Source organism: Lissotriton vulgaris, chromosome 5, assembly GCF_964263255.1.
Source record: "Lissotriton vulgaris chromosome 5, aLisVul1.2, whole genome shotgun sequence".
Taxonomy (NCBI): domain Eukaryota; kingdom Metazoa; phylum Chordata; class Amphibia; order Caudata; family Salamandridae; genus Lissotriton; species Lissotriton vulgaris.
The window spans coordinates 1,349,474,638-1,349,501,568 of NC_141693.1; the positions used below are offsets into that span (position 1 = coordinate 1,349,474,638).

General features: G+C 47.7%; 1 protein-coding gene across 1 annotated transcript in view; it reads left to right on the forward strand.

Annotated features, from left to right (window-relative positions):
• The window catches only part of AMPD1 (adenosine monophosphate deaminase 1), a 488,628-nt gene that overhangs the window by 2,158 nt on the left and 459,539 nt on the right, over positions 1-26,931 (forward strand). The window contains exon 2 of the mRNA XM_086923284.1: positions 11,760-11,934. Coding sequence (XP_086779410.1) covers positions 11,760-11,934 — 175 coding nt within the window. The remainder of the gene's footprint in view (positions 1-11,759; positions 11,935-26,931) is intronic.

Sequence of the window (26,931 nt, forward strand, 5' to 3'; positions counted from 1 at the left end):
CAAGGAGACATACATTTTTTGCCTTAAGCCTGGTATGGATATTTTAGTAGATCTGGCCTTGTGTCAAAGCCTATGGTTGTTTTTGCTCATCTACTCCAGTAACGCCCAGTGTGCACCCTTGACGCAAGGTGATATAAAGCATCTCAAAGAACTTTTTGCACTGAGAAAAGAGCGACTTTCAAGTACAAAATACTTTTGTAAATAAAATAAAATGTAATGTAAAATAATTTTCTTAATAATATTTTTATATTATATATATATGCATATATAAATATAAAAACACATTTATATTTATGTGTATGTTTATATAAATATATATTTTTATATATAGTATTAAGAGTTACTTATTTTTTTTTAATTTATATTGTATTAATGTTATATATTAAAATAGTTAAGTTACTATTTTAAACTACACATGTAGTAAAAAACTATTTGTGAATGTTTTTAAAAGATATTAGTGTGAAACTATAATTTTTTATTTATGTTTTCGTACTTACCATTATTACCATAGTGAAACAATATTTTTGAAATAGATATTTTTAGTATTAAATCTTTTTATTGAGCAGTACAGGAAAACATAGCATCTCACACCGCCATTGCACCTGTCTGAGCACATGGCGGCCATGAACAGTTCAATAGCGTAAACTCGGCTAATAAGTGTTAACACAGCAAGCCGCCTACAACCCATCTGGGCCGGCCGCGTCATAAAGGCTGAAATGCATGTGCAGGCGGCGCCGACAATGAAACATGAGTATGCAAGAAAAACAGAAGGAAGGAAAAACAAACCCCTACCCCCCACCCACCTCCCACAACCACCCCTCTCCTTGTCCACAGAGCAGAGACTGATACCATAGGGGATCACTTCTCTAGTGGGTGCCATCGGGTGCAGAACTCTCCGGTGCCTTGCGCTTGTGTGGCTGCGCCTTGGGTTCCGGAAGCGGGGTGTCCGCAAGGCGCAGCAATCGCAGATAGCGGGGGCAGCTCAGCTCTCGGAACTCCCCTATCAGCAGGGACAGAAACGGTCGCCATAGTGCTGCAAATTCTTCCCCCTCACCTGCCTTAGCCAATGACAATTTCGCCATTCCTAGGATTGCCCACAGCCTATGTAGCCAGCCTATTTGTAGTGGAGGTTGGACGGCTCTCCAGTGTGCCACAACATTTTGCACAGCTGCCCCTAGCGTAATCGCAATAAGCCTCCCTCTCCAGGATTTTAGGGGGTACATCAAAGTGTTAGGAAGGCCCAGTAGGACAACGGCCGGTATCTAGGTGGGAGTCTATCAAATCTAGGATTGAGTTCCAATATGGCTGAAGGTGGTCGCAGCTCAGGAGTAAGTGTTCCAACGTTCCCAGTCCCCCACACCCTCTCCAGCAGCGGTCACTGACCTGGGGATCCCATTGATGTAGTCGTTCGGGTGTATGGTACCAGTAGGTGGCAATTTTGGTCATAGTTTCGGTGAGGCCCATGTGATGGGCAGAGTGCCTGGCTCTGTAATAGACTCCCTCCCATTCTTTGCGTGTGAGGTGTCTCCCCAGGTCCCTCTCCCATCTGACCCTCCCCGCATTGTAGGTGTATATGTTGGTGAGGAGTAAGTGCTGGTACAGATCTGATATCAACTTTTTGTCCGATGTACGTGTCAACAGCCACTTCTCGTATGGGGTAAGGTGTCGCTGCGCACCGGGACGAACCGATGGTTGTAGATCCCAATGACGGACCTGCAGGTAGGGCAGACGATCACTTTCAGGTATACCATAATCCTCTTTCACCTTCTGAAATGGGAGAATGCCCTTAAGATCGAACATATGTCCTGCATCTCTACAAGGTGTCTTCCGCCATGTCGTGTAGGCCCGAGGGTCGAGGCCAGGCGAGAAGTCAGGGTTATCGAAGATTAGCATCATGGGGGAGGGGAAGGAGGTGAGGTCTCGCTTGACTGCCACTCTGTCCCAGATATCTAGGACTGTGCTGGTGATCCGTGAGGCGTAGAGGTTGGGAGGCCTATGGCAGCGCGGTAAGAACGGATGCCCTGGAGTGGACGACCCGCGACTGCCTGGTCCTGGAAGAGCCAATGTTTGGCAGATTCCAGTTGGTGCCACTCCACCAGAGTGCGTAGCTGAGTTGCCTGGAAGTATAGAGTGAGGTCGGGCACGCATACGCCACCATGTTCAGGGGAAGTGTGGCGATTGTATGCTTAAACCGCGGAGGGCGGCCGTTCCAGATAAAGCTGGTTAGATCTGATTGGGTCTTCTGAAGCCATCCCGCCGGTGGGCGCAGAGGTAGGGTCTGGAATACGTAAAGAATCTGGGGCAATAGGGTCATCTTTACGGCAGCAATCCGACCCAGCCAAGACAGAGTCAGGTGCTTCCACCGTCTGAGGTTGTCCCGAAGTCGGGAGCTGAGCCTGGCATAGTTGGCGTCCGCTGAGGCCTGCACTGTCAGGGCCAATAAGACTCCCAGATAAGGGTTGGTAGACTCTGACCACTGTAGGTCAAATTCAGCCTTGGCATCCTCTAGCACCTCTGGTGACAGTGACAGATTCAGGGCTTCCGACTTCGCCACATTGATCTTAAAGCCTGACGCCTGCGCAAAAGTGTGAAGCTCGATAAAGAGCGCTCGGAAGGATTGCATCGGGTTGGTCAGGGATGGTAAGATGTCGTCAGCGTATAAACTGATCGTGTGCGTGTCTCCGCCAAACGATATGCCCGTAATGAGGTTGTGTTCTCTCACCCGGTGCGCCAGCGGCTCCATATAGAGCGCAAATAGAAGGGGAGAGAGTGGGCACCCCTGTCTAGTCCCCCTGCCAATCTCAAACCGTGGGGATGTGTGGCCGTTGACCCGGACTGCGGCGTTTGGTTGGCGATAGCAATTAAATATACGGTTGCGGAGGGTTTCTCCGATTCCGAACCGCTGTAGCACTAATGCACCCTATCGAATGCCTTCTCTGCATCAATCGTGAGGAGCATGCAGTCCGGTCTCGTCCGCTCCGGCCTCGATGAGGTGGAGGACTCGCCTAATGTTGTCGCTTGTCTGCCGCTGTGGGATGAAGCCTGCTTGATCAGGCTCCACCAGCTGTTGCATATAGGGCGCAAGCCGACTTGCCAGGATGCCGGTGTAGAGCTTCAGGTCGATGTTCAACAGGGAAATCGGCCGATATGAGCCACATTGGGTGGGGTTCCATCCCTCCTTGGGAATCACCGAAATGGCGGCCTCCAGTAGGTCCGGAGGAATGGCGCCAGGCGCGTCGAAGGTGTTGAAAAGGTCCTTTAGCAGCGGGGCTATTTGTGAACAAAAGTTCTTATAGAAGGCCGCCGTGTAGCCGTCTGGGCCAGGGGATTTCCCCAGTTTCAGGCGAGAGATCACTGAGACGACCTACTCTAGGCCTATGGGCCGGTCGAGGAATGCCGTCTGTACCTCATTGAGCGACGGGAGGGCTGCACCCTGCAGGTAATTATGGCCATCTTGCAGGTCGAGGCTGTCCGCTGTGTAAAGATCAGCGTAGTAGTCGCCAAAGGCCGCGGCGATGGCCGCGTCTTCAGTGATGGGGGCGCCGTGGCTAGGCTGGAGGGTTCGGATCTGCTGTCTCTGGCGCTGCTCCCGTAATCTGCTCGCCAACAATTTCCCGCAGCGGTCTCCCCCAGTATAGTACGCGTGCCGGAGGCGCATGGCGGCATATTCCGCAATATCCTGGTCCTGTGCCTCTAGCATCTTCCGTTCCGTGCATAGTTGCCGCCACGCCCATGCTGCCTCATGTGTTGGTGCATCTGTTCCAGTTCCGCCACTCGCTGAGTGAGTTCGGCTCTTTTCTGCGCGCGTTCCCTATTGTTAGCTGTGGCTATAGAAATGAATTTGCCGCGGAGAACCGCCTTTAGGACCGCCCATTGCGTAGCTTTAGAGGTATATCCGTTGGCATTATGTGAGAGGAACTGAGAGAGCGCCGTTTTAATCCGCTCCAGTGTGGTCGGAAGCTGCAAAAGGCTATCACGCAGCCGCCAGTGCCGCTGTGGGCTGGGTGCTGCCGTGAACAGGAAGGACACCACCACTGGAGAGTGATCAGACAGGGAGGCCGGGAGTATCTCCACGTCACTCGCTTGACGCGCCAGCTGGGAGGAACACAAAAAGTGGTCCAGTCGTGCGTATGTTTTGTGGGCTGCGGAGTAATAAGTGTATGCTGTTGCCCGTGGGTGTGCATGTCTCCACAGATCAACGAGGTCTAGGTCTGTGATATGAGCGTGTCCCGCTGCTGACAGTGCTCCCACTTGACCGGACCGCTGACCGGAGCGGTCCGCTGTGTTGTGAAACACTAGGTTCAGGTCACCCCCGAGCTGTAAATGTGGATGCGTATTAGCAGTGGCAGCCTCCAGGGCAGTGTGTAGGAATTTCTCTTGGCTTTCGTTGGGTGCATAGATAGTACCCACCAATAGTGTCTGACCCGCTACCTGGAAGCGATGGACTAGCAACCTACCCCTGATCTCAGCCTCTTTTTGCAGGACCCTACCCCCAAAGGATTTGGCCACCAATATCGCTACTCCGGCCACCTTTTTGTTAGCGGACGAGAAGAACTGCCAGGCAAAGGATCGGGACTTGAGCCTGTGTTGGTCTTTGGGTAGCAGATGGGTTTCCTGCAAGAGGCAGATGTCCGCCTTTGAGTGCTCCAGGAGAGACAGGACCGCCCTGCGCTTAATAGGGTTGTTGAGCCCTCTCACGTTGAGTGAGAGAACCGTTAAGTGGTGTGTCATCCTAAGTCGCTACGCGCGGCACCAGGCCCGCACTAGTCTGTGGCTGAGCTGGTCCATGATTTGCACGTGATGGCCTAGGAAATCCCGGTTGAAACTCAAAATTTTGTGGACAAGGAGATCCCCCCACCCTCTCCCCCAACCCCAACATCCCCCAAACTCCCACAACCCCCTCCCCGCCACCCCTCCACCCCCACTCCAACCTCGAGTGTCTTGTTAGCGAACATTGTCCCAGTTCCAGCCATTAGTCCAGCTGGATCCGTGGTAAAGTAGAACATCAATGGGGAAGCAATGGCAACGGCAACCCGTCGGCTCACCGCCCCGACCCTCTCGCCGCTCGGCGGCTGTGGATATCAGTGGCTCAACTCGCCAAGTCTCACGACGCACTAGCTGTGTCTTTTGTCACTTCTCTGATAGCGTCAGCTTGCTCTTGTGCCACCGTCTCGGGGTTGGGTTTGCTGACCTTCTTCTTAGGGCGCTTATGTCTCACCTTCTGCCAGCTGTCTCTAGTGCCTGGTAGCGGCGCCGTTTGAGATGGGGGAGCGCCAGATTCGTCTCCCGAGCCTCCCTCGTCATTCGGGATGCCTAGTAGGTCGCAGGTGTCATGCAGGGACCTAAGTTGTTGAAGGTTCCCGTTCCATTTGAAGATGATGCGGAATGGATGGCCCCAGGAATATGGGACTCCCTTCTCCCGTAGAAAGCAGTGACTTTCTTGAATGCACGACGTTTCTGTAGAGTAATTGCGGATAGATTATGAAAGAGTTCCACTGCGTGGCCCTGATAGGTGAGGGGATGCTGTTGCCGGGCCATCTTCAGGATGCGTTCCTTGAGGGGAAAATCCGGGAGGAAGGCGAAAATATCCGGGGGGGGGGGTTGCTGCGCGGCGCGGAAGACCCACTCTGTGTGCTCTGTCGATCCTTATCTCGAAGTCATCAGGCTGCTCCAGAATATCTCGGAACAGGTCCTGCAAATAGGTAGTCACGTCCCCCCCTTCAGCCTTGGAGCGTACATTCCAGACGCGGATGTTATTGCATCGGGAGCGGTTCTCCAAGTCCTCCGAGTGGGCCTGCAGATCCATCTGTTGCTCCTGAAGCCAAAGTATTTCTTGTTGAAGTGCGTGTACTTCCTCGCTTCTATCCATATCTGCCGTCTCCACCTCTGCTACCCTTTCTCCAATCTCGTCCACATCTCGCCTTAGTTCCTTGTACCCCCCAGCCATCTCCTGTTTGAGAGTCTGTATATCTTCTTTAAGGGAGGTGAATAGCGCTTCCATAAAGGACTTAGTGGCCGGTGCCTCGCCGGCCGCCCGGTCTCCATCTTTAGGCTGTGCCGCAGGCGTCTGCTTGTCGGGGTTTTTCTCGCTTTTGGCTGCCCCCTTCACCAACATGTCCGTTATGGTGCGCCCAGCTCTACGATTGGTGGAAGACATGGCTGAGTCGCAGTTTCAGGCCTGTGGCTCGCCCGCCCCCTGGGGCGTCCCACTCTTTAAGGCTGTCGGTGGGTCGAGCGGCAATCACCGGTGGTGACGCGGGCCAGGTCTTGCTGTAGATGCAAATTGGCGGTGTGGTGCGTGTTCCGGGCGGCCTTCCGGCTACTGTGGCGCCCCTTGTCCTAGTTGTGCCCGGGGCAGTAATCTGGGATATCGAGTGAGGGCTCCGGGTACTGATGCTCTCGGTACAGGTGTAGGGGGGGCGAGCTCAGGACCCCTGCGAGAGTCTGCCCCGAGGGTAGCCAGCGATGTGCAGTGATGCCCGTTCCAACGCCCTTAGGTAGATCAGCCGTGGCAGCACAGCGGGGTCCGCGCGTGAGAACGCGGTGTGGGGGTCGTGGCGGCTCTGTGGCGGCCGCGGTTGCAGCAGTTGTCGCTGGGCTGGGTCTCAGCTATGACTTGCGGGGGCCTCCCGGTGAGGGCTCGGACATTGATGCAGGGATCCTGCGCCACCCCTTCGTGATAGGCCCCTCAGGTCTCGTGTGGGTCAGCTAGGCCATACGCCGGGGGCTCGAGTGTGCCCCCCGGGTCTCCTGCTCGCCTCCCTCCAGTGCGCTCCTCACCTCAGGCCCCAGGTCTCTCCAGGCCTCAACGTGGGTGCTGTTGGCTCCGTCCAGCCCCTCAGGAGGACCCCGCTGCTGCCGCACTGCTGCACGGCCCGTCTCGGCCGCGGTTAAGACTCTGCCCTCGTCCTCCAGGTCTCGGCGCCACCGCTTCGTCGTCGGCGAAGCGCCGGGGTGTATGGCGCCAGCCTGCGCTCAGGTCGGGCGCTCTCCTCCAGCGTCCGCTGGAGCCACGTACGAGTAGGCCGGAAGCAGGGGCCTCAATTTCCGCAGCTCTGGTGGGCACCTCCGCGTCTCTCCAGCCGAGCTGCAGCCGGAGTAGTCGGCTCTTACTGTGATCTCCCAGGTGGGAGTCGCGGGACTGCTGGGCCTTGCTGCCAACTCCACAGGGAGCGGATCGACACCCGCTCCACTCAGGCCACGACCGCCAGTCTGAGCAATGCTGGCGAGCACGCCATGTCGGCCGCCATTTCCTCCGCTGTGGTCTCGGGCCTCCGCCTTCGTCGGATCTCCCACTCGGCCAGGCAAGTCCCACAGCCGCCTCGGTGGTGCAGTTCACTGCCGCAGTCAGATAAGGGCCAGCGCCGTGGTGTTAGGGCTGGATTGACTGCGTTAGATGCGTTAAGCGAGGGCTGGTGCAGGGAGACACAGAGACCCACGTCTGTTCAGGTCGCCATCTTGGCCACGCCCCCAAAATAGATATTTTTGACTGGCTATTTATGTACCTCGATATTGTTGCAATAGATATTCTGTCAGAGATCTGTGTTTAGTTGTAGGTCCATTTCTTTGCATGATTAAGTAGGGGGGCTATCAGCCCAGTCTCCGGGGGAGAGAGAGTTAGGTAAGGCTCTAGGGTAGCAATGAAGAGACTGCACATGCAGATGTTAATCTACCATAGCTTACTTGGTCGACACGTATCTGATGCTGTGTCCCATATGTGAGCTAAATAACGGTGATGGATCAAGCCCTGATCTTTGGACTGGGTAAGAGTGGTCTGCTTAATTCAGACACTCTGTTCATCACCACCCCCTTTTCTGAATCGTTTTTGGCCACTATAGGTGTGGCAGGGTATACTCAGACATGAGTCCCTTGCTCACTGCACCGTCAGGATTCAAGCAAGCCGGGCCGACGACGGCTGAAATGCCAGAAACCGGTCCCCGGAAGCTTGTCTCCTTTCCGGTGAAGAATTGGCTTGGTAGTTTGGTCTGCCCTGTTCCCATGATGCTCTGGGCCAGGGACAGACTAATTTGCATATAGCCAGGTTCTGAGCTGGGATGGTGCAGTGAGCTAAATAACGGTGATGGATCAAGCCCTGATATTTGGACTGGGTAAGAGTGGTCTGCTTAATTCAGACACTCTGTTCATCACCACCCCCTTTTCTGAATCGTGTCCCATATGTGACATCTGCCAGTCATCAAGTGATGTGAATTATAGCTCTCATTTTGCTGAAGTGATGGTCCCTCGCCGACTTGAGACACAGGCATTGCAGCACTGTGTTGATGATGGTTATTTGTATTTCTATTTTGACCCATGTCTGTGTGTGAATTATGCACCTACAAGATCCCCTAGGGCAGCACATAGGGGATCTGGCACCTCCTAATGAATGTGCCCTTCCCATCCAATTATAGTGTGGCGGTCACCAGTAGGTAGGTAGGTAGTTATAGTTAGGATCTATTATCCATAGGAAAACCGCAACATTCTATTGCCAGTAACATTGGCGTCAATTGATGAATCTTCTTGAAATTTTCCAAACTTTTGGCCAGCTCAGTTCCGCTCCTTCCCTGAAAGTTTGGGGGTGATTGGTCAACGGGGGTCGAGAAAAAATAGGAGTCCCAAAACTTGTTTTCCCAATGCACTTTCCCATAGGAACTTTAGACACGGCTACAGCCCGAATGGCAGGGCGCAGTGGGAAAGGGCGCACTCGCACATGGTATTTTGAAGCACAAGCTTTGGGCCATCATTGGGTCTTCTAGTTTGCTTATCTAGTAGTTAGCTTGGCAGACTTCACTGCTCAACCTAGACAGCTAACAGTGCTAAGAAGCCATGGAAGTTGTGAACTAAAATAAAAAATATGTAATAAAGTTAAGAGGAAATGTCGTGGTTGAAGTAGAAAGTATGTGACTGTATGTAAGATTGGCGCGAAGCAATATTTAACAAAGAAATACAAAAGTTAAGCCAAAATGAGTACCTACTCCAGAAGCCAGAATTAAAGTGACAGACCTCAACATGAATGGGGAATTGTGCATCTTTTTTTCACATTTGAAAGGGGTGGTTGTGTCAAATGGCAGTCTAGTTAATAAAATGTTAATGAGAGATAACAGTGCCCTCAAGTATGCGTGAACCCCTTCTAAGCGAGCCAATTAATGAATGACCTTTCCCACTTTGTTAGTGACTATCTTGATCGCATCGACTGGAAGTGATAACAAGCATTTGCAATGCAATAGCTATCGCATTACTGATAATTTGAGGTTTTGGCTTTGCAAATAATAATGCAACGCCAATCACTCATACTTCCAGTAATGCGAGATCTAGTGCATTGCAAACTCTTGTGTAGTGAGCCAGGAACAAGCATTGCATGTCTCTTTGCAGTACCGCAAGCTGCTCCTGGAAGTCCTTAGTGAGCAAAGCATCAACACTGTAGGTGCAGTACCCCAAGCTGCTCTCAGAAGTCCCTAGTGAGCAAGGCACCAGCACTGCACGTCAATGGTGCAGTACCCCAAGCTGTTCCTAGAGGTCCCTAGTGAGCAAGTCACTAGCACTGCATGTCTACAAAGTTGGAGTTATTGGCTTTTGAAAAGGCAATGTTTTTTACCTAGCGATTTTGCAAGTTGTTCAGTACCATATGTGGCCAAAAGTGGGACCTCTTTTGGTCACGTATGGTACTGCACCCTGCAGAAGATAGGGTAAATCCTCCCTACCCATAATACATTGCATGCAAGACAGTCGTGAAAGTACATTCAAATAGCTATGTCCATATATACAATTAGTAGGTTTGAAATGTGACAAAAGAATTATTACATTATTTTCCAATTAAGTTGTACTCTGTGTGGAGCTGATGAAGGGAAATTTATAAACTGTCTCATATTAATGTGAAATGTTCTAGTGAATGAAGTAACCACTGCCAGCCTAGCTTAGGACCAAGTGTATATCCTGCCTAAAGCCTTCTGAGAAAATAGTGCCTTGAGGCTGGAATTAAAACCTATCATTACCAACCACAGGGGTAGTCCAACAAAACTGAACCAATGACAGTCAGTCTACACACCTAACAATTGGTTCAAGAGGGAATTTATTTAAAACACACAATTCAACACATCAATATACAAACATTAGTGAATCAAAGAATAAATTAAGAAGGAAAAAGGAAGGGAGAAGAGAAGAAGAAGCCCCTAAATCAAAAAAGTCACATATCAAAAGTTATTTGTTATATATAGTAAAAGCAGCTACGCTCAAGATAAAGTGTTGGTATACAAACAAAACATATCACAAACCAGACAAGTGGCAAACAAAGAAATACACATTACAATCAAGGAACAACATGAACAAAAATAATGTGTTCTATAATTATTGGCCACATTAAGCGTCAACGGCGTTTCGACCACTGTACAAATGATTAGATGTTTTGGATACTATAGCCCATTCCGGCAGTAAAGTTGAGTTGTATTTTGAATATTTTGAAAGCATCAAACCTCAATTGGGATCGAAAGTTCTGTGGCATTTTTATTGACGTATAGACCAAATATTTGTGAATTCACAGCAATTTTCAGAGCAAGGTCTCCTTTTTCTTTTTTCTCCATCTTCTAGCATACTACTGTGATAAGGTATTTTGGTGATTTGCTCACCGGATTGCAAATTCTATCTTCTGATTAAAGGGGAGATGCCACTAACGTGAATTCTAATACTGATCCTGACAGGTTGAAGGAATAGCTGACGTTTTTAAGTAAGCGGATACCATATTTAGTAGCCTAGATATACAGTTCCCATAAGAATGGTGGCAACTGTTTCTAACTGTAGTTTTCTTCTTGTTTTAGCAATTCCTGAAATTTTTTGTGTACCAACCTAATTTAAGGATGGTTGGACCGTGTTTTTAAACAGGTGAAATTGTTTTTTGATAATTTGGTGGCGGTTTTTCTAACACCACAACTTCCATTTTTTGATCTAATTGGTGTATTTATGAGTGTGGTTGCATTCTGGGTACCTTTTGGATATCTTTCTGACACAGGTTCTTTTTCTTTTTTCAGACTACGCCTTTTCTTTCGAAGAAGTCTAAATCTAGTAACTGTGTCCCATATTTATTTATTTTTGCCATACAGAAGTGTTTGTGACGCTCAAAAGAAGTCCTGATGATGATCGGGTAATTGTACAGTGGTCGAAACGCCGTCGACGCTTAATGTGGCCAAAAATGTAGAAGGACACATTATTTTTGTTCATGTTGTTTCTTTATTGTAATGTGTATTTCTTTGTTTACCACTTGTCTTGTTTGTGATATGTTTTGTTTGTATACCAGCACTTTATCTTGAGCGTAACTGTTCCAGCTGCTTTTACTATATATAATAAATAACTTTTGATATATGACTTTTTTGATTTAGGGGCTTCTTCTTCTCTTCTCCCTTCCTTTTTCTTTCTTAATTTATTCTTTGATCCACTAATGTTTGTATATTGATGTGTTGAATTGTATGTTTTAAATAATTTTCCTCGTAATTAAAACCTAGGGAGTAACAACACATGTAACAGGGGGGTGTCTCATGGGAGGTTAAAAGAAGAGACAAGGCGGTACTAAGGAGGGACCACTAAGCCTATTGACAAATGAAAAGACACCATTCAGAAAGGACAGGGACAGGAGCCAATTAAAAAGGTGGGCGGAAAGTGGGTGGAGCTTTAAGCCCATATCCTGAACACAGCATGTCTCGAAGAGACAGCGCAGGTGCTGCCTTGGCGAGACCTAAAAACATCTTAAGGTGACGTGTGTATTCTTTCTTCAGAAATTACAGAAGAGATCCGCAACCTTGCAGAAAGAGTATTTGCTTCAGAAGTTAAGGATGTGGACAGTCGGGAAGAGGTGTCGCTGTTTGACGTTGAAGGAAGCTGCCCTATATCTCAGCACGAAATGAGGGATCACCTGATACTGAAAGAAACTAAAGAGCTGCAGGACAAACGGTAAGATTATTCCAGGCAAACTCTCTGAAACTTATTGCTGCTGCTTTCTGTTAATATTGTGGGACGGCAAAGAGCCTTCTTCCTTTTGAGCAGCGTGTAGCTATCAATGGCACAGCTGGGTGCAGTGTCACTGGGGTCAGGTGGAGTGGGGGAGGAGGAGCACTGTACCACAATCATAGTATATTATTATGAAACCGGGGCATGGGGATCCAGTACCTCCTCGTCCGTCTTCCTCGCCACAGTAATTACGCAATAAGCTTTAGGCTTCCATACAAACTCCCAAGTCAAAAGCTGTTTAAAGCACCTTAAAACAAAGGCCATCACTGCTATCCACTTACTGAAGCACCTTAGTAACCACCAACAAAGCCCAACACCAGAGCCCATGCTGACTGTCTTGAAAGCAAAACTCCTCCTGGCCCTCAACTATGGCCACTTGGCATTCCCCGGTGCCTTTGACACATTTTTAATAAATTCCCAGACCAAGGCGTACAAGAAAATCCTACTTGCCCCCTAGCAAGCAAGAAGAACAAGGTTGAGGCTGAAGCTGGGCCTCTGGTGCCTTGACCTTGTGGGCCTATGGGATATAATAACATTCTATTATAGGGTCTTGCAGGCCCCAGAGTCCTTGCTCAAATACTATTTGAAAGCCGTCTTCAAAGCAGCAGGGTCTCCCTGATGGCTACAACTAGCAACAGCAGCCAGCACTCTGAAAATCAGGACAAATAGCATACATCTCCAAGAAATTGCTTACTCTGCCTGGAAAAAAAGTTGTGAAAAGGCAAGTGCTATTAATGTCCTTTGAAATGGATATCAGTAATCTTTGACCACGCACCTTGACCGAAGTGCTGGATGCGTCTTATACTTCTGAAAGGCACAGGCATACTTTAAACAAGGGCTCTCAACCCAGACCTGTATGAAAACTCTTTTGATGAGGTTAATTGCACTGCCAATTTCAGACTTCAATCCTGGTTGGGCTCACCAAGATGAGGCAATCTCGTGGAGGTTATGCAACTCCTGAAAAGAATCCTGGTTCCATCTGATGTGCTGCTGCCCCAAACTGACTGAGGAATGACACCACCTGCTCATCCCGCTATGTCATTTAGAAGGGGTTAAGTGTTGCAAGGAGGTGTAGAACATGTGTTTAACTGAAAATATACCAAGTTCAGACCCTTCATTCGGTGTGTGTATGTGGGTGGGGGGTTCCTGTTTTCACATTGGTCCTCTGACACATTGGGCTATGCATGGCTTTTTCTGCTGTGTTTTGCAGGAGGTGGTTGTGGGTTCTTTCCCATTGCCCGTGTCACATTCCTTTGCCACTTCCAATCCATTCAGCTCGAACTGCCAAGCAAGGTCTTCCCTGAACCGAAAACAAGCATCCTGGGACCGGTGTCTGGGTAACACCCTTCATAAGCCAGGCTAGCTTGAATCCAGTGGCAAAGTGAGCAAGGTCCATCCCAGTGCTGTTGGGTCAGGGTGTGGGCTTCTCTTCTGCCTGTGCTTTGTTGTTCAGGAGGTTGGGTGGTTGTCTGGTATTTCTTGGTCTCCCTGGGTGCCGCTGCACCTTTTTCATGGTCATCCACGGCGGCTTTGCACCGATGTTGGTCTTTTAGTCGTGGAGATCGAGTTCTGCCCATGGGCGTTTTTGTTACCCTTTCCCTTCTCTGGGGTTGGGTTATTTAGGCCCACATTGGTGGTCGTGTTTGTGTAGGCACTGTGGTTTGCATGCTGTTGGCCACTGTGATGATTGTGGGGCGGTCATTTCTTGCTTCTATGAGGACTTTTGGTACTTCCAACCGGAAGGACCTTTCTTCCTTTTCATGGTGGGGGTGGTACAAGCATGCCCCAACTGCCAGACTTTCAGTGTTTCAGCATGAGGCTCCTGCTTCTTGGTCCACTCTGAATCCCTGGCTTTGTGTCAGTGGTGGTCACCCAGCTGGGTGGTCAGCATTCTGTAGTGTCCGTTGTTTTGGGCTGACATTGGGGCATTGCAGTGGGTGATTCTTGTGGTGGGGGAATGTTCCTGATTGGCTTATAGTTCTCGCCATTCTTTGTCGAGGCTCTACTTGTCCGGTGTCGGGCGGTTTGCTGCACACCTTCATGGATGGACTCACATTGCTCCCTGTTGATGGGGAGTTCATTCCTGTCATTCTTTCTCAGAGTGGGGGAGGTATGCTCTCTTCTCGTTCCTGTGGTTTGTCATTCTGGTGTATTATGTCCTGTGGTGGAGTTGCAATAGTTCTCCCCTTTTTCCTTCAGGCGTAGTCCGAGCCCCTGTCTCTTCTTGAGTAGAGATTTACGTTTGTCCTTGTTAGGATGCCTTGCTGGACTTTGCTTCTTTTCAGACTGCAATACACCAGGTCCAGGTGGTCTGCCCTGTATTATGGTTTTGGTGTTTCATGGTGATCCTCAAGTGATCTTGTCTGGTCTGGACGCATATTCTGCCTTTGTTGACCTGTTTTTTCACTTCATGGGGTAACAACCAAATCGCCAGAAAACTCACCAGGAGCAGAGTCGCCATCCCTGCCAGCGGAGCCGTCCCAGGAGCACCACCATAGCCGCCGACCTTGCCGCAGCTCCACTGTCGAGTACCTCCCCCCCCGCCGCAGCCTCGCAACAACAGCGCTGCCGCCGAGTGGGGGTGAGGGAAAGACTACACTTCCCAGCAGCCTCCGCGACCGGAAGTCGCGTCGAGGCGGAGCGCGCCAGGAGGCGCTTAAAAGCAGCCTTCAATCATCAAAGCACTGGGTAACAACCAAATCGCCAGAAAACTCACCAGGAGCAGAGTCGCCATCCCTGCCAGCGGAGCCGTCCCAGGAGCACCACCATAGCCGCCGACCTTGCCGCAGCTCCACTGTCGAGTACCTCCCCCCCCGCCGCAGCCTCGCAACAACAGCGCTGCCGCCGAGTGGGGGTGAGGGAAAGACTACACTTCCCAGCAGCCTCCGCGACCGGAAGTCGCGTCGAGGCGGAGCGCGCCAGGAGGCGCTTAAAAGCAGCCTTCAATCATCAAAGCACTGGGTAACAACCAAATCGCCAGAAAACTCACCAGGAGCAGAGTCGCCATCCCTGCCAGCGGAGCCGTCCCAGGAGCACCACCATAGCCGCCGACCTTGCCGCAGCTCCACTGTCGAGTACCTCCCCCCCCCGCCGCAGCCTCGCAACAACAGCGCTGCCGCCGAGTGGGGGTGAGGGAAAGACTACACTTCCCAGCAGCCTCCGCGACCGGAAGTCGCGTCGAGGCGGAGCGCGCCAGGAGGCGCTTAAAAACAGCCTTCAACACCCGCGTCGCGGGAGCGCGCGGGGCAGCGCCGGGCTAAGCCCGGGCAAAGGGCGGGCCCTCTGTGGCCCTCCGGGGACCGAGGAGTCCGGGACGGGGCCACCCCCCTGAGATCTCGTCCAGCTGTCTTCAACCAAGGTAAACGCCCAACAACATTTTATAACTTCTGCACCCACGAAACTATTACCTCTTCACCGCATACAATTGATAATAACATCGTGAGGATGAGTAAAAGCCGAAATACCCCCGTGACCACAAGATCAGCTACCAGATTGAAAGATGTCACCAACAGCCCTCTTCCCACAATAACCGCCATAGACTTAATGCTACAAAAAACGATCAATGTCGTGGCGGATGCAATTCAGGACTCTGAAAGACGACTCTCACTTACTCCAGATTTATGTTTCCCCGACCTCTCTTTACACACTACTGGTAACATAAACATTCTGGATAATACCATAAACTCTGAGGAGTCTATTCTAATGTTGTCATTTACAGGGCTTCCCAGTCCCCAAACAAGAGACAACACGCAAACAGCCTTGCTTATCTCACCTTCAGGCAACAGTAGGAACAACAGTCCAGCACCTACCGGAGAAAACAGTAGTAGCAACCATATGTCACCTATAGCTCACTTACACCCAGCAGCCCCTTCCTCGGGTGGTTTTACATCCACAACGACAAAACCGGTTACTAAAGTCAGTCGCCTGATAAAGAGCAAAACTAGGACAACTGGTACACGAGGTAAACACAAGTCATCTATTGCAAAAAAACAAAAATCTCACCTCAAGGCCAAACATCCTAGCTCAGCTAAAGACGTTTGGTCTACATTTAGACTGGCTAAACCTGCCCCAGAGAAGGTGACCTTATGTCCTTTCATAAGCAGTCAAAAGTCAGACCTGTTCTTGAATAAAGAGACGACAGCACCCACAAACACGTCTATACACACCATAACTGGGGCTGAACATACGATGATAAATACAAAATCACTTCTGAGTGATCTTGAAAGTTTGATTAAGTCCCTTCTGTTACCTATCAGTGAGAGAGTCCTCAACATTGAGAATGCCTTAGGGAAGTTCGAAAGGGCCCAAAATGACGCAACATCCACCTTGCTAAAAACATTGAAGGTATCACAACCAATTTCTACCTTCACACCAGCCAGTAACTCCCTTACTCTGATTAGTAACAAAAATCCCAGGGCAAAAAAAGCCATAGCTAACCCTACCCTTGCTAGCAAGCAAAACCAGCCAAAGACTCCTCTAACCACCCCAGCGACAACCCAAGATAGTGGTATCATTATATCCCACCCAGTGGTAGCCATACCAAGTAGCTCTCAAACCTTACAAGATGCAGAGACAGAAGATTGTGAATGGGCCGCTGAAAGTTCCCCAATCAAAATAGCAACTACCCAGGTAGAACAAATGAGAATAACCAAAACCCCTAAACAGGGCACATCCTCAAAACAAATAGGTACTACCACGACAAAACCGATGGTAGTAAAGAGTCCACCTCATGTTAACCTCCCGCCTGAATGTAGCCCGTACACCATTGTAATGATTGGGGTACCTAAATTAACAGGGGATAGGGTGGAAACACATGGGGACCTAAAAAATAAGGTGAGCCACTGGCTCACAACTCACAGACCGATCCCTAAACATATCAATGGTCATATTGCACAGGTAAGAAGAGTAGACTGGGTGGGAAACAGATTTAAATCGACCGAGGGTGACTGTATAGTGGTAACCTTTAGGGATAGTCGTGCTGCCAGCTTTATAAGCAGCTGGAAAAGCGGTGTGACAAGTAGCTTGATCCGTACCATGGCTTTAAGTTACTTTTATCCAAATAACCATGGTCATCGTCGTACTCAAGTGCAGTCAACCTACGGACAGGAGGGGCTGCTTGAGCCGATGGTTGATAACCAATCAGGGGCCTATACACTGCCTATTGGCCCATATATTCGAACAAATCACATTGACTATAGGCATGAACAATCGTGGCAGAGCAGACCTAACAACCATCCCGGTAGATATCAGGAGAGAAACGAGCCTTTTACCCGTCCACAGCAGCAGCTCTTCTCACATCCCCAACACTTAGACACACAATATGGGGTACCTATTTCTAACAGGTATGACGCTTTTTATAATATTGACTATCTAGACGAGATCGATTGACAAAGCGTATCTCCATCCTCCTACCTTATCCCTGTTGAGCCCACAACCAAGGCAGCTCCCCTTTACAGAGTATCAAGCATGCGTCCAGAGTGCATAAGTGAAGCGCCTGGGACAGCTCCTCTAGTACAACTTAAAGAAATTACATCGAATGCGAGTGGGCGCAGCTACCCAAGGGCCACTAGTTTAACCCAATGCATAGTGCACAGCGGTGTAAAAAACCCTCTAACTGTTAGTAATGCATCGCAAGAACACCTAACAACTGACCATGGGGTTCAAGCAATCTCTCCTTCCGCAGACCAGGCCCTGATAACAGGCTTGGGCCTCACTGAACAACGCTCCATACATCTTTTATCCTGGAACACAGCCGGCTTAGCCGTTAAGGTTAATGATCCTATGTGGTTAGCCTATGTAAAAAATTATACCATTCTATGCTTCCAAGAAACCTGGTTAGCAGACGCAAATGCACATATTGAGGGCTTTCAAAGTTTTTTCTTACCAGCAACCCCATCAAATAGCGGAAGATCCAAAGGGGGCCTGGCAACCTACATAAGCCTTGCACTCAGCTGCCAGGTTACAACCAGAGCATCGGACAACAAACATATTCAATTCTTAGTGCTCAGGAATGGTAAAAAGGCACTGACACTTATCAACTTTTATAATGCCGTGTCATCAAACAAGGAGTGTAATATTCTCAAACTACAAAACCTTTTAGAGACAAAAGCGGATAGTCTACCTCGAAACATCATTATTGCTGGAGACTTTAATGCTTATCCCTGTGGCAACCCTGAAACGACACCTATTGGCCTCTTAGGCTGCAACAGGAGGTCTGGCTTTCATTTTGATCACTCGCCCCGAGGCACCAGTATCAATAACTTAATAGATGGAAGGGACCTAACCGACGCAATGGCCACACTGGAGGACTCACACCAGTTCAACGTCCCCACGTTCAAAGGCCACGGTAAAGGCTCCTACATAGACCACATATTCCTTTCGAGAGATCTAGTTGATTTAGCCACAGACTTTGAAATCCTAACAAGCACTTTCAGCGACCATAACCCTTTATCGATCAGGTTCGGAGGTAACCTTTTTGATCAGAGGAAGCCACGACCTGATCACGGTGTTTTAAATCCCATCAACGGAAACCGTCGCCTGAAGTGGTCAAAGGTCAACAGCGACTTCTTGTATGATTCAATTACCATTAGCTGTGGTAATGACCTAGATCTTTGTGTTTCTCCATCTACTTTGCCCGAAGCGACTCTGATTGCCTTTGCTACTGTTGTTGAGAAAATTGGCCAATTGTTGTCAGTTCCAACAAAGGGACGTCATGAACATCAACCAGGGTGGTTCGATCAAGCCTGCTCAAAGGCCGGCCGAGACCTAAAAAAAGCACTCAAGGCTACCCTAAGAGACCCTGTTCTCATTAAGTCACTGCGATCTAACTATAAGTCAGTCCTGGCAGCCCGGAAAAAAGAAGTAAAAGCCGGTGTCTGGGAGAAACTATGTGATCCTGCAATTCTGGGTAATAGCTCCAAGTTCTGGAGCATTGTAAACAAACCCTTGTTTGATGTTCCCTTAAACTCTATCGTTGGGACCAATATACCTGAGGAAGAGTGGATGTTACATTACAGCACAATTTTTAAAAGTGATAATTTGCAAGCAGACTTTGTCTTTAATTTCTCTGACGAAAATGTATTGTGTTTCACAGTGGGGGAGGTAGAAAAGGGGATACAAGGACTAACCTGTAACAAAGCACCCGGACCCGATGGTATACCACCCGACCTATTTAAATCAAACATTTCTTTATGGGCACCAGTCATTACTGCAGTTGTAAATGCAGGTATTCTGGCTGGTTGCCCAAAAGCCTGGGGGTCCTCCACCATAGTCCCTGTTTTTAAGAAGGGTGATCGTGGTAGCGTTACATGTTATAGACCCATATCCCTGATTAACTCAGTCACAAAGGTGGTGGGGGGTATTATCCTAAACAGATTAACAGCCTGGGCCAATGATAATAACATACTGTCCCCAATACAATATGGGTTCAGACCAGGCCACTCCACGATAACCCAATGTCTGAACCTATATTTAATAAACAGTAAATACACCCTAGCAAGAAAAGGGACGATCCATATGGCCTTTAAGGATTTATCGTCCGCGTTTGACTGCGTAGACAGAATCAGGCTATGGGAGGTGCTGTTAAAAATGGGGGTGGAACAAAACCTGGTCAACCTTCTTGTTGACCTCCACTCGGACACAAGAGCAAACGTCCGTTACACCCATGACTTAAAGGTAACCAGAGATTTTGGAATAACCCGAGGAGTCAGACAAGGATGCATCCTTGCCCCTTTTCTTTTTAATCTTTATATTAATGAGTTGGAGGAGCACCTATTAAAAACTGGTACAGATTTTCCTTACATTGGCAAGAAGGGCATACCGGTCCTATTATATGCGGACGACGCCGTATTAATATCTAGAACGGCGCTTGGTCTCCAAATCTTGCTAGATTCTTTTAATGACTTCATGAACTCCCGTGGCCTGAGCATCAATAACTCAAAATCCTTTACAATGGTGGCAGGTGTATCCCCAAAAAAAGTATATCCTCACTTTGTAAATGGAGATAGAATACCCACCACAAAGACCTTCTCGTACCTTGGTGTTCTTTTTGACCACAAACTAACTTGGGCACCAGCAATACAAAAGAAAAAGGGCGAGGTAGCGCGGGCCAACGCAGCAATACTGGACTTCACTAGAAAAATGGGCAATAGTCCGGTGGCTGCTGTCTTGAAGTTATATCAAGCCAAAAGCACCGCTATTGCACGATATGGAAGTGAAATTTGGGGATCAGAATCACTAGGTGCCCTTGAAGTTACTGAGAATAACTTCTTAAAAAAGGTCCTAAGGTTACCCAGGGGGACGGCCAACTTTCCGGTACATGAGGAACTTGGCATTCCATATCTAAGTGATAAGCTGGCAGTGAACCCCTTGTTATGCTGGCTGAATAGCTGGCTTAACACAGCCATACCTCTCACCAGAAACATCCTTCAAGAGGCACTACAGTGGGATGGTAGGCTTAAGATCCCATGGATAAAATATGTAAGAACGTGGCTTTTTGAATTAGGCCGACCAGATTTATTTTTATCCCCTGAAACAATAACAAAAACTGATGTAACCTTTGTAAGGAACACTTTTATGCTGTCTAGGTGTATGACACGGGAGGAAAATGAATACAAGAAAAGCAGTGTGAGACAGTATGCCTTAACCAAAACCTGTTTATACATGGAACCCTACCTGTCCTGGCCCATGTCTGGTTATGACCGTTTTTTATTAACAAGGTTCCGATTTGACATGTTCCATTTTTTACTAGCTGTCCCAAGTGGAGCACACAGAGGACAAGTGTTGCCAGCTTGCGGCTGCGACAACAAGTCTCCGCAAGATCTGGCACACTTTTTATTTTTCTGTCAGTTTTATATACTCCCCGAAACCTGTTTTTAAAACCTTTACTTAAGCACCTGAATTTTGCACAATACAGACCTGCACTGTGTCACCTTCAAATGCTAAACAGCGAATGTACCATGTTTGTATGTAATTTCTTAAAACTCGCAGTTAAATATAGAAAAAGCATGGAAGGGTAACCAACTCAGCTGCTGATTGCACTCTCACTTTTAATGTTTTTTAGCCTTTTTAACCATATTACTGTGTATACGCTTGTGAATGTCTTGCTGTAATACTACTCTCACTATTTTTTATCATTGTATGGATTAGTTTGTATGAAATGCTCTTTTATGATTGTAACATGTAAACAATCGAATAAAGATATTCTATTCTATTCATACTTGTCCGGTGTCGGGCGGTTTGCTGCACACCTTCATGGATGGACTCACATTGCTCCCTGTTGATGGGGAGTTCATTCCTGTCATTCTTTCTCAGAGTGGGGGAGGTATGCTCTCTTCTCGTTCCTGTGGTTTGTCATTCTGGTGTATTATGTCCTGTGGTGGAGTTGCAATAGTTCTCCCCTTTTTCCTTCAGGCGTAGTCCGAGCCCCTGTCTCTTCTTGAGTAGAGATTTACGTTTGTCCTTGTTAGGATGCCTTGCTGGACTTTGCTTCTTTTCAGACTGCAATACACCAGGTCCAGGTGGTCTGCCCTGTATTATGGTTTTGGTGTTTCATGGTGATCCTCAAGTGATCTTGTCTGGTCTGGACGCATATTCTGCCTTTGTTGACCTGTTTTTTCACTTCATGGGGCAAGTTGGTTTTCCTCCTGATGGCCCAGTGTTGTCCCTAATGACGGAGGTTCAGGGTCGGCTTGTCCGGATGTGTCCCCGGGTGTTTCATTAGCTATATTTCCAGGGCCTTTTGTCTGCTTCCCTGGTTTTGCTACATTAGGGCCATCTCCATCTGTGCCCAGTACTCAGTGGGGTCTTGTCTCACTGGCTTTTGGATTCCCAGGTTTTTCCTTTGGGCTTTCCAGTGCCAATACTGGTGGGGGAGTTTTTTTGGGGTTGGTGGTTGGACGAGTGGTTCCTTACTCAACCTTCTTGTTCATGTTGTGCCAACCAACATTATGTCAATGGATGCCCACCTTCTTTTGGGGGGGGGGGGCTGCTATGTCGGATTTGTCTGCTCAGGCACTATGGTTGTGGGTCATACCTACCTGTTCTTCCTGCTTCTGGGAGTTGGGGACTGCTCAGTCCGGGCTCCTTGTGTCTGTTCAGGTTTGGTCAGTTTCCGGCTTGGTTTTGGGGTCTGTACCCACCAGGGTGTAGCCCTTCCATCTTCTGCATCTGGTTCCTTCTTTTGCTTGGCTGGTCTGCTGCTCTGGTCCATGTTTGCCCTTTCCTTCCACTGGAAGGTGGGCTGGATGGCCGCCTGGTTCTGCTGGGTGTTTTCCTCAATGTGTTCTTTTTCCTTGAAGGTGTATGTGTTCCTGCAGTTGCTGCATGGTCTGGGTTTTTGTGGTTTGACTTAAAAAAAAAAAAAATATATATATATATATATATATATATATGTATATATATATATCCAACGAAAAACGAAAAACATCCCACGGAGAGAGGCCACTACACCATTTTTGTTCGATCTTTCTTTTAATTGCAGCTTGCCAGCAGGAATGTACGAACAAGCACACAGCAAATAATGTCATCCAGACGCGTTTCAGGACATGGCTGTACTTTCTTCAGTGGCCATCGTTGAAACATTGTGAGACGGCAAAGGTCGGCACTTTATTAAGTTCCTGCTCCAGTGGGCGTGGTCAACAACAAAGCCTCATGGATCTTGTAGTGCCGTAATTGTTACTCCAGTGAGTCCGCTCATAAATGTTTATCCATAACACTAATCTTAATGCCAAGTGGTACTGTGGGCAAAGTTCAGCATACCTGCCCCGCTTTGTAGGTGCAATCAGCGAACAGTGTTTCCATCTGCCAACACCACCTGGTGTCAGCACAGACCCGCTGCGAACGCGGTGAGCCTCTCTCAAACAAATAAGAGAACTATATTGAATAATTGTTTTGGGAAATATGACAATTACTATTATTTAAAAAATATATATTAAGATATATATATATATATATATATATATATATATATATATATACTTATATATATCAAACACAGCTCTTTCAGGAAGAAAGGAGGTGAGCCGCACACAATTTCATCTCTTCAAACCATTTATTTTACATGTTGCAGCTGGCCAGAGTTCCAATGCATTTCGGTCGATTCACTACGACCTTCGTCAGGGAAGGGGGCCAGGCTTCACACAGGCTTAGCAGTCACTAATCAGCTGGGTTCTTAAAGCTACCTTCGCCATCCAGTGGCCACCCCCACGGGCTGTCTGCGCTTGATTGCATGCTGGATCTTGCAGTTTAGTGCTTGCCGTGATGGTGTTAACCCTCAAGTGGGTGATGCCTTTCTTTTGGTTGCTGCTGTTCAGAGAGATGTAAATTTCCTGGCATGCCGCTTTAGGGTTGTCAGGAGCCTTGCCAAAGTCCGGTCCTTGGCGGCTGCCATCTGCCCTGGTGCTTGCGCGGGAACGGGGTTTTTGTCCTTTGAAGTCGGGCAGTGTAGGCGCTCTTACAGGCGGTGCGTGGCTCGAGGCAGGACAGCCTCTTAATATCAAACACTGCTCTTTCAGGAAGAAAGGAGGTGAGCCGCACACAATTTCATCTCTTCAAACCATTTATTTTACATGTTGCAGCTGGCCAGAGTTCCAATGCATTTCGGTTGATTCACTACGACCTTCGTCAGGGAAGGGGGCCAGGCTTCACACAGGCTTAGCAGTCACTAATCAGCTGGGTTCTTAAAGCTACCTTCGCCCTCCAGTGGCCACCCCCACGGGCTGTCTGCGCTTGATTGCATGCTGGATCTTGTAGTTTAGTGCTTGCCGTGATGGTGTTAACCCTCAAGTGGGTGATGCCTTTCTTTTGGTTGCTGCTGTTCAGAGAGATGTAAATTTCCTGGCATGCCGCTTTAGAGTTGTCAGGAGCCTTGCCAAAGTCCGGTCCTTGGCGGCTGCCATCTGCCCTGGTGCTTGCGCGGGAACGGGGTTTTTGTCCTTTGAAGTCGGGCAGTGTAGGCGCTCTTACAGGGGGTGCGTGGCTCGAGGCAGGACAGCCTCTTAATATCAAACACGGCTCTTTCAGGAAGAAAGGAGGTGAGCCGCACACAATTTCATGTCTTCAAACCATTTATTTTACATGTTGCAGCTGGCCAGAGTTGCAATGCATTTCGGTCGATTCACTACGACCTTCGTCAGGGAAGGGGGCCAGGCTTCACACAGGCTTAGCAGTCACTAATCAGCTGGGTTCTTAAAGCTACCTTCGCCATCCAGTGGCCACCCCCACGGGCTGTCTGAGCTTGATTGCATGCTGGATCTTGTAGTTTAGTGCTTGCCGTGATGGTGTTTATATATATATATATATATATATATATATATATATATATATATATATATATATACATTAATTTATATATATATAATTTAATATTATTAATTTCATATTTGTAATTTATATTATAACTAGCAGCCCGTCCCGACGTTGTCTGGGAGCAAAAGACTGCTTCAGGGCCGCAGCCCGTCCCGACGTTGTCCGGGGGTCCCCTGGAGCGCAACCGCCACCTTCAGGGCCCCTAATCAGCCTAACCGCCACCTTCACGGCCCCCAATCATCCGCACACAGTTCACCGGTCCTCCCCGGGCTAACGGGCCACTCCTCCCCGCGCTTCACTTAGCCGCACACGTTCCGCCTCCTCCCAGCACTCCAGCGCTTCACCTACCTCAGCCCGACTTCACCGCTCCTCGTTTCGCCTCCTCCCATTGCTTCAGTCGGCCGCACACGTTCCGCACCTACCTCAGCCCGACTTCACTGCTCCTCCTTCCGCCTCCTCCCATTACTTCAGTCAGCCGCACACGTTCCGCTCCTCCCCGCGCTTCATCTATCTCAACCCGACTTCACCGCTGCGGTCCGCCGCTCCTCCCCACGCTGGATGATGTCAGCACGCACGTCCACGTTGTTTGCTCACACGGCCGGCGCTACTTCTTATGGACTACTTTTTTTTTATTGTTTATTTTTTAAATAACGTTTTTTTTTTTTTATAGCCTATGTCCATCTACAGGACCCCCCCTTTCCAACTCTGTATTGGGTGTTGCGATGGATTGTGTACTTTTCGAGTTTACCTGGCTCAAAGGACACAGTTCTCTCTTTATAATAGTAGTATAGATGTAAAACTTTTTTACATGTAATATTATGAACAATAAATATATACTTATATCCAATAACAGATTTTTTTAAACAAACTATTTAAATTACAAATAAAAAATGAAATAAAATAAAAATGTTGAATTTACTAAAAATAAATAAAATATTGAAAACATTAATCATTATGAATATTTTAATGTTAAATAACCAAACACATATTAATTTGAATAAAAACAATGTAAAATAAATTACACATTTTTTGAACTAATACGTATACTATTCCCATTACACTTTAAACAAGAGTAGACAAAGTGTCATACTCAGGAGGTGTAAAATTTACAAGTCCCACTACACTCAATACAACAGTAGAGAAAATGTTAGATTGCAGAGAGGTAAAATTTACTATTCCCACTCCACGCAGTCCAACAGTAGGAAAAATGTTGGATTGCGGAGGGGTTAAATTTACTATTCCCACTCCAGTCAGTTCAACAGTAGGGAAAGTGTTGGATTGTGGAGTGGTGAAATTTACTATTCCCAATTCAGTCAGTTCACCAGTAGAGAAAGTGTTGGATTGCGGAGGGGTAAAATTTACTATTCCCACTCCATTCTGTTCAACAGTAGGGAAAATGTTGGATTGAGGAGGAGTAACATTTACTGTTCCCACTCCAATGAGTGTAACAGTAGGGAAAGTGTTGAATTGCAGAGGGGTACAATTTACTATTCCCACTCCTGTCAGTTAACAGTAGGGAAAGTGTTGGATTGCAGAGGGGTAAAATGTACTATTCCCACTTCAATAAGTGCAAAGTAGGGAAAGTGTTGGATGGAGGAGGAGTACAATTTACTATTCCCACTCCAATGTGTGTAACAGTAGGGAAAGTGTTGGATTGCAGAGGGGTTCAATTTACTATTGTCACTCCTGTCAGTGAACAGTAGGGAAAGTGTTGGATTGTGGAGGGGTAACATTTACTATTCCCACTCCAGTCAGTTCAACAGTAGGGAAAGTGTTGGATTGTGGAGTGGTGAAATTTACTATTCCCAATTCAGTCAGTTCACCAGTAGAGAAATTGTTGGATTGCGGAGGGGTAAAATTTACTATTCCCACTCCATTCTGTTCAACAGTAGGGAACATGTTGGATTGAGGAGGAGTAACATTTACTGTTCCCACTCCAATGAGTGTAACAGTAGGGAAAGTGTTGAATTGCAGAGGGGTACAATTTACTATTCCCACTCCTGTCAGTTAACAGTAGGGAAAGTGTTGGATTGCAGAGGGGTAAAATGTACTATTCCCACTTCAATAAGTGCAAAGTAGGGAAAGTGTTGGATGGAGGAGGAGTACAATTTACTATTCCCACTCCAATGTGTGTAACAGTAGGGAAAGTGTTGGATTGCAGAGGGGTTCAATTTACTATTGTCACTCCAGTCAGTGAACAGTAGGGAAAGTGTTGGATTGTGGAGGGGTAACATTTACTATTCCCACTGCAGTCAGTGCAACATTAGAAACAAACAAATTCTCTTCAACACAATACATTATTTCAAAAACATAGTAAACAAAAATATAAACATGTTAAAAAATACAACTATGTTTTATATTAAAAAAATTAAATAAAGTAATTACAAATTATAATGTTAAATACATATCATAAATACCTACTGTACTCCAGAAGTTTCTTAAATATTAAGAACTATAGAGCTTGATGATGCCCACTTTTCCAATCTGTGTTTACTGTATGGGTGACCCAGGGACATCTTAAGCATTTTGGGGGCCCCTTTTCTGAACATTTTTTTCGGAGCAACTTTGAATTTGTGGTCCAATGTCATCCTTTTCATATCCTCTTTGGCCATGTCGCCCACACTGCACATGTAC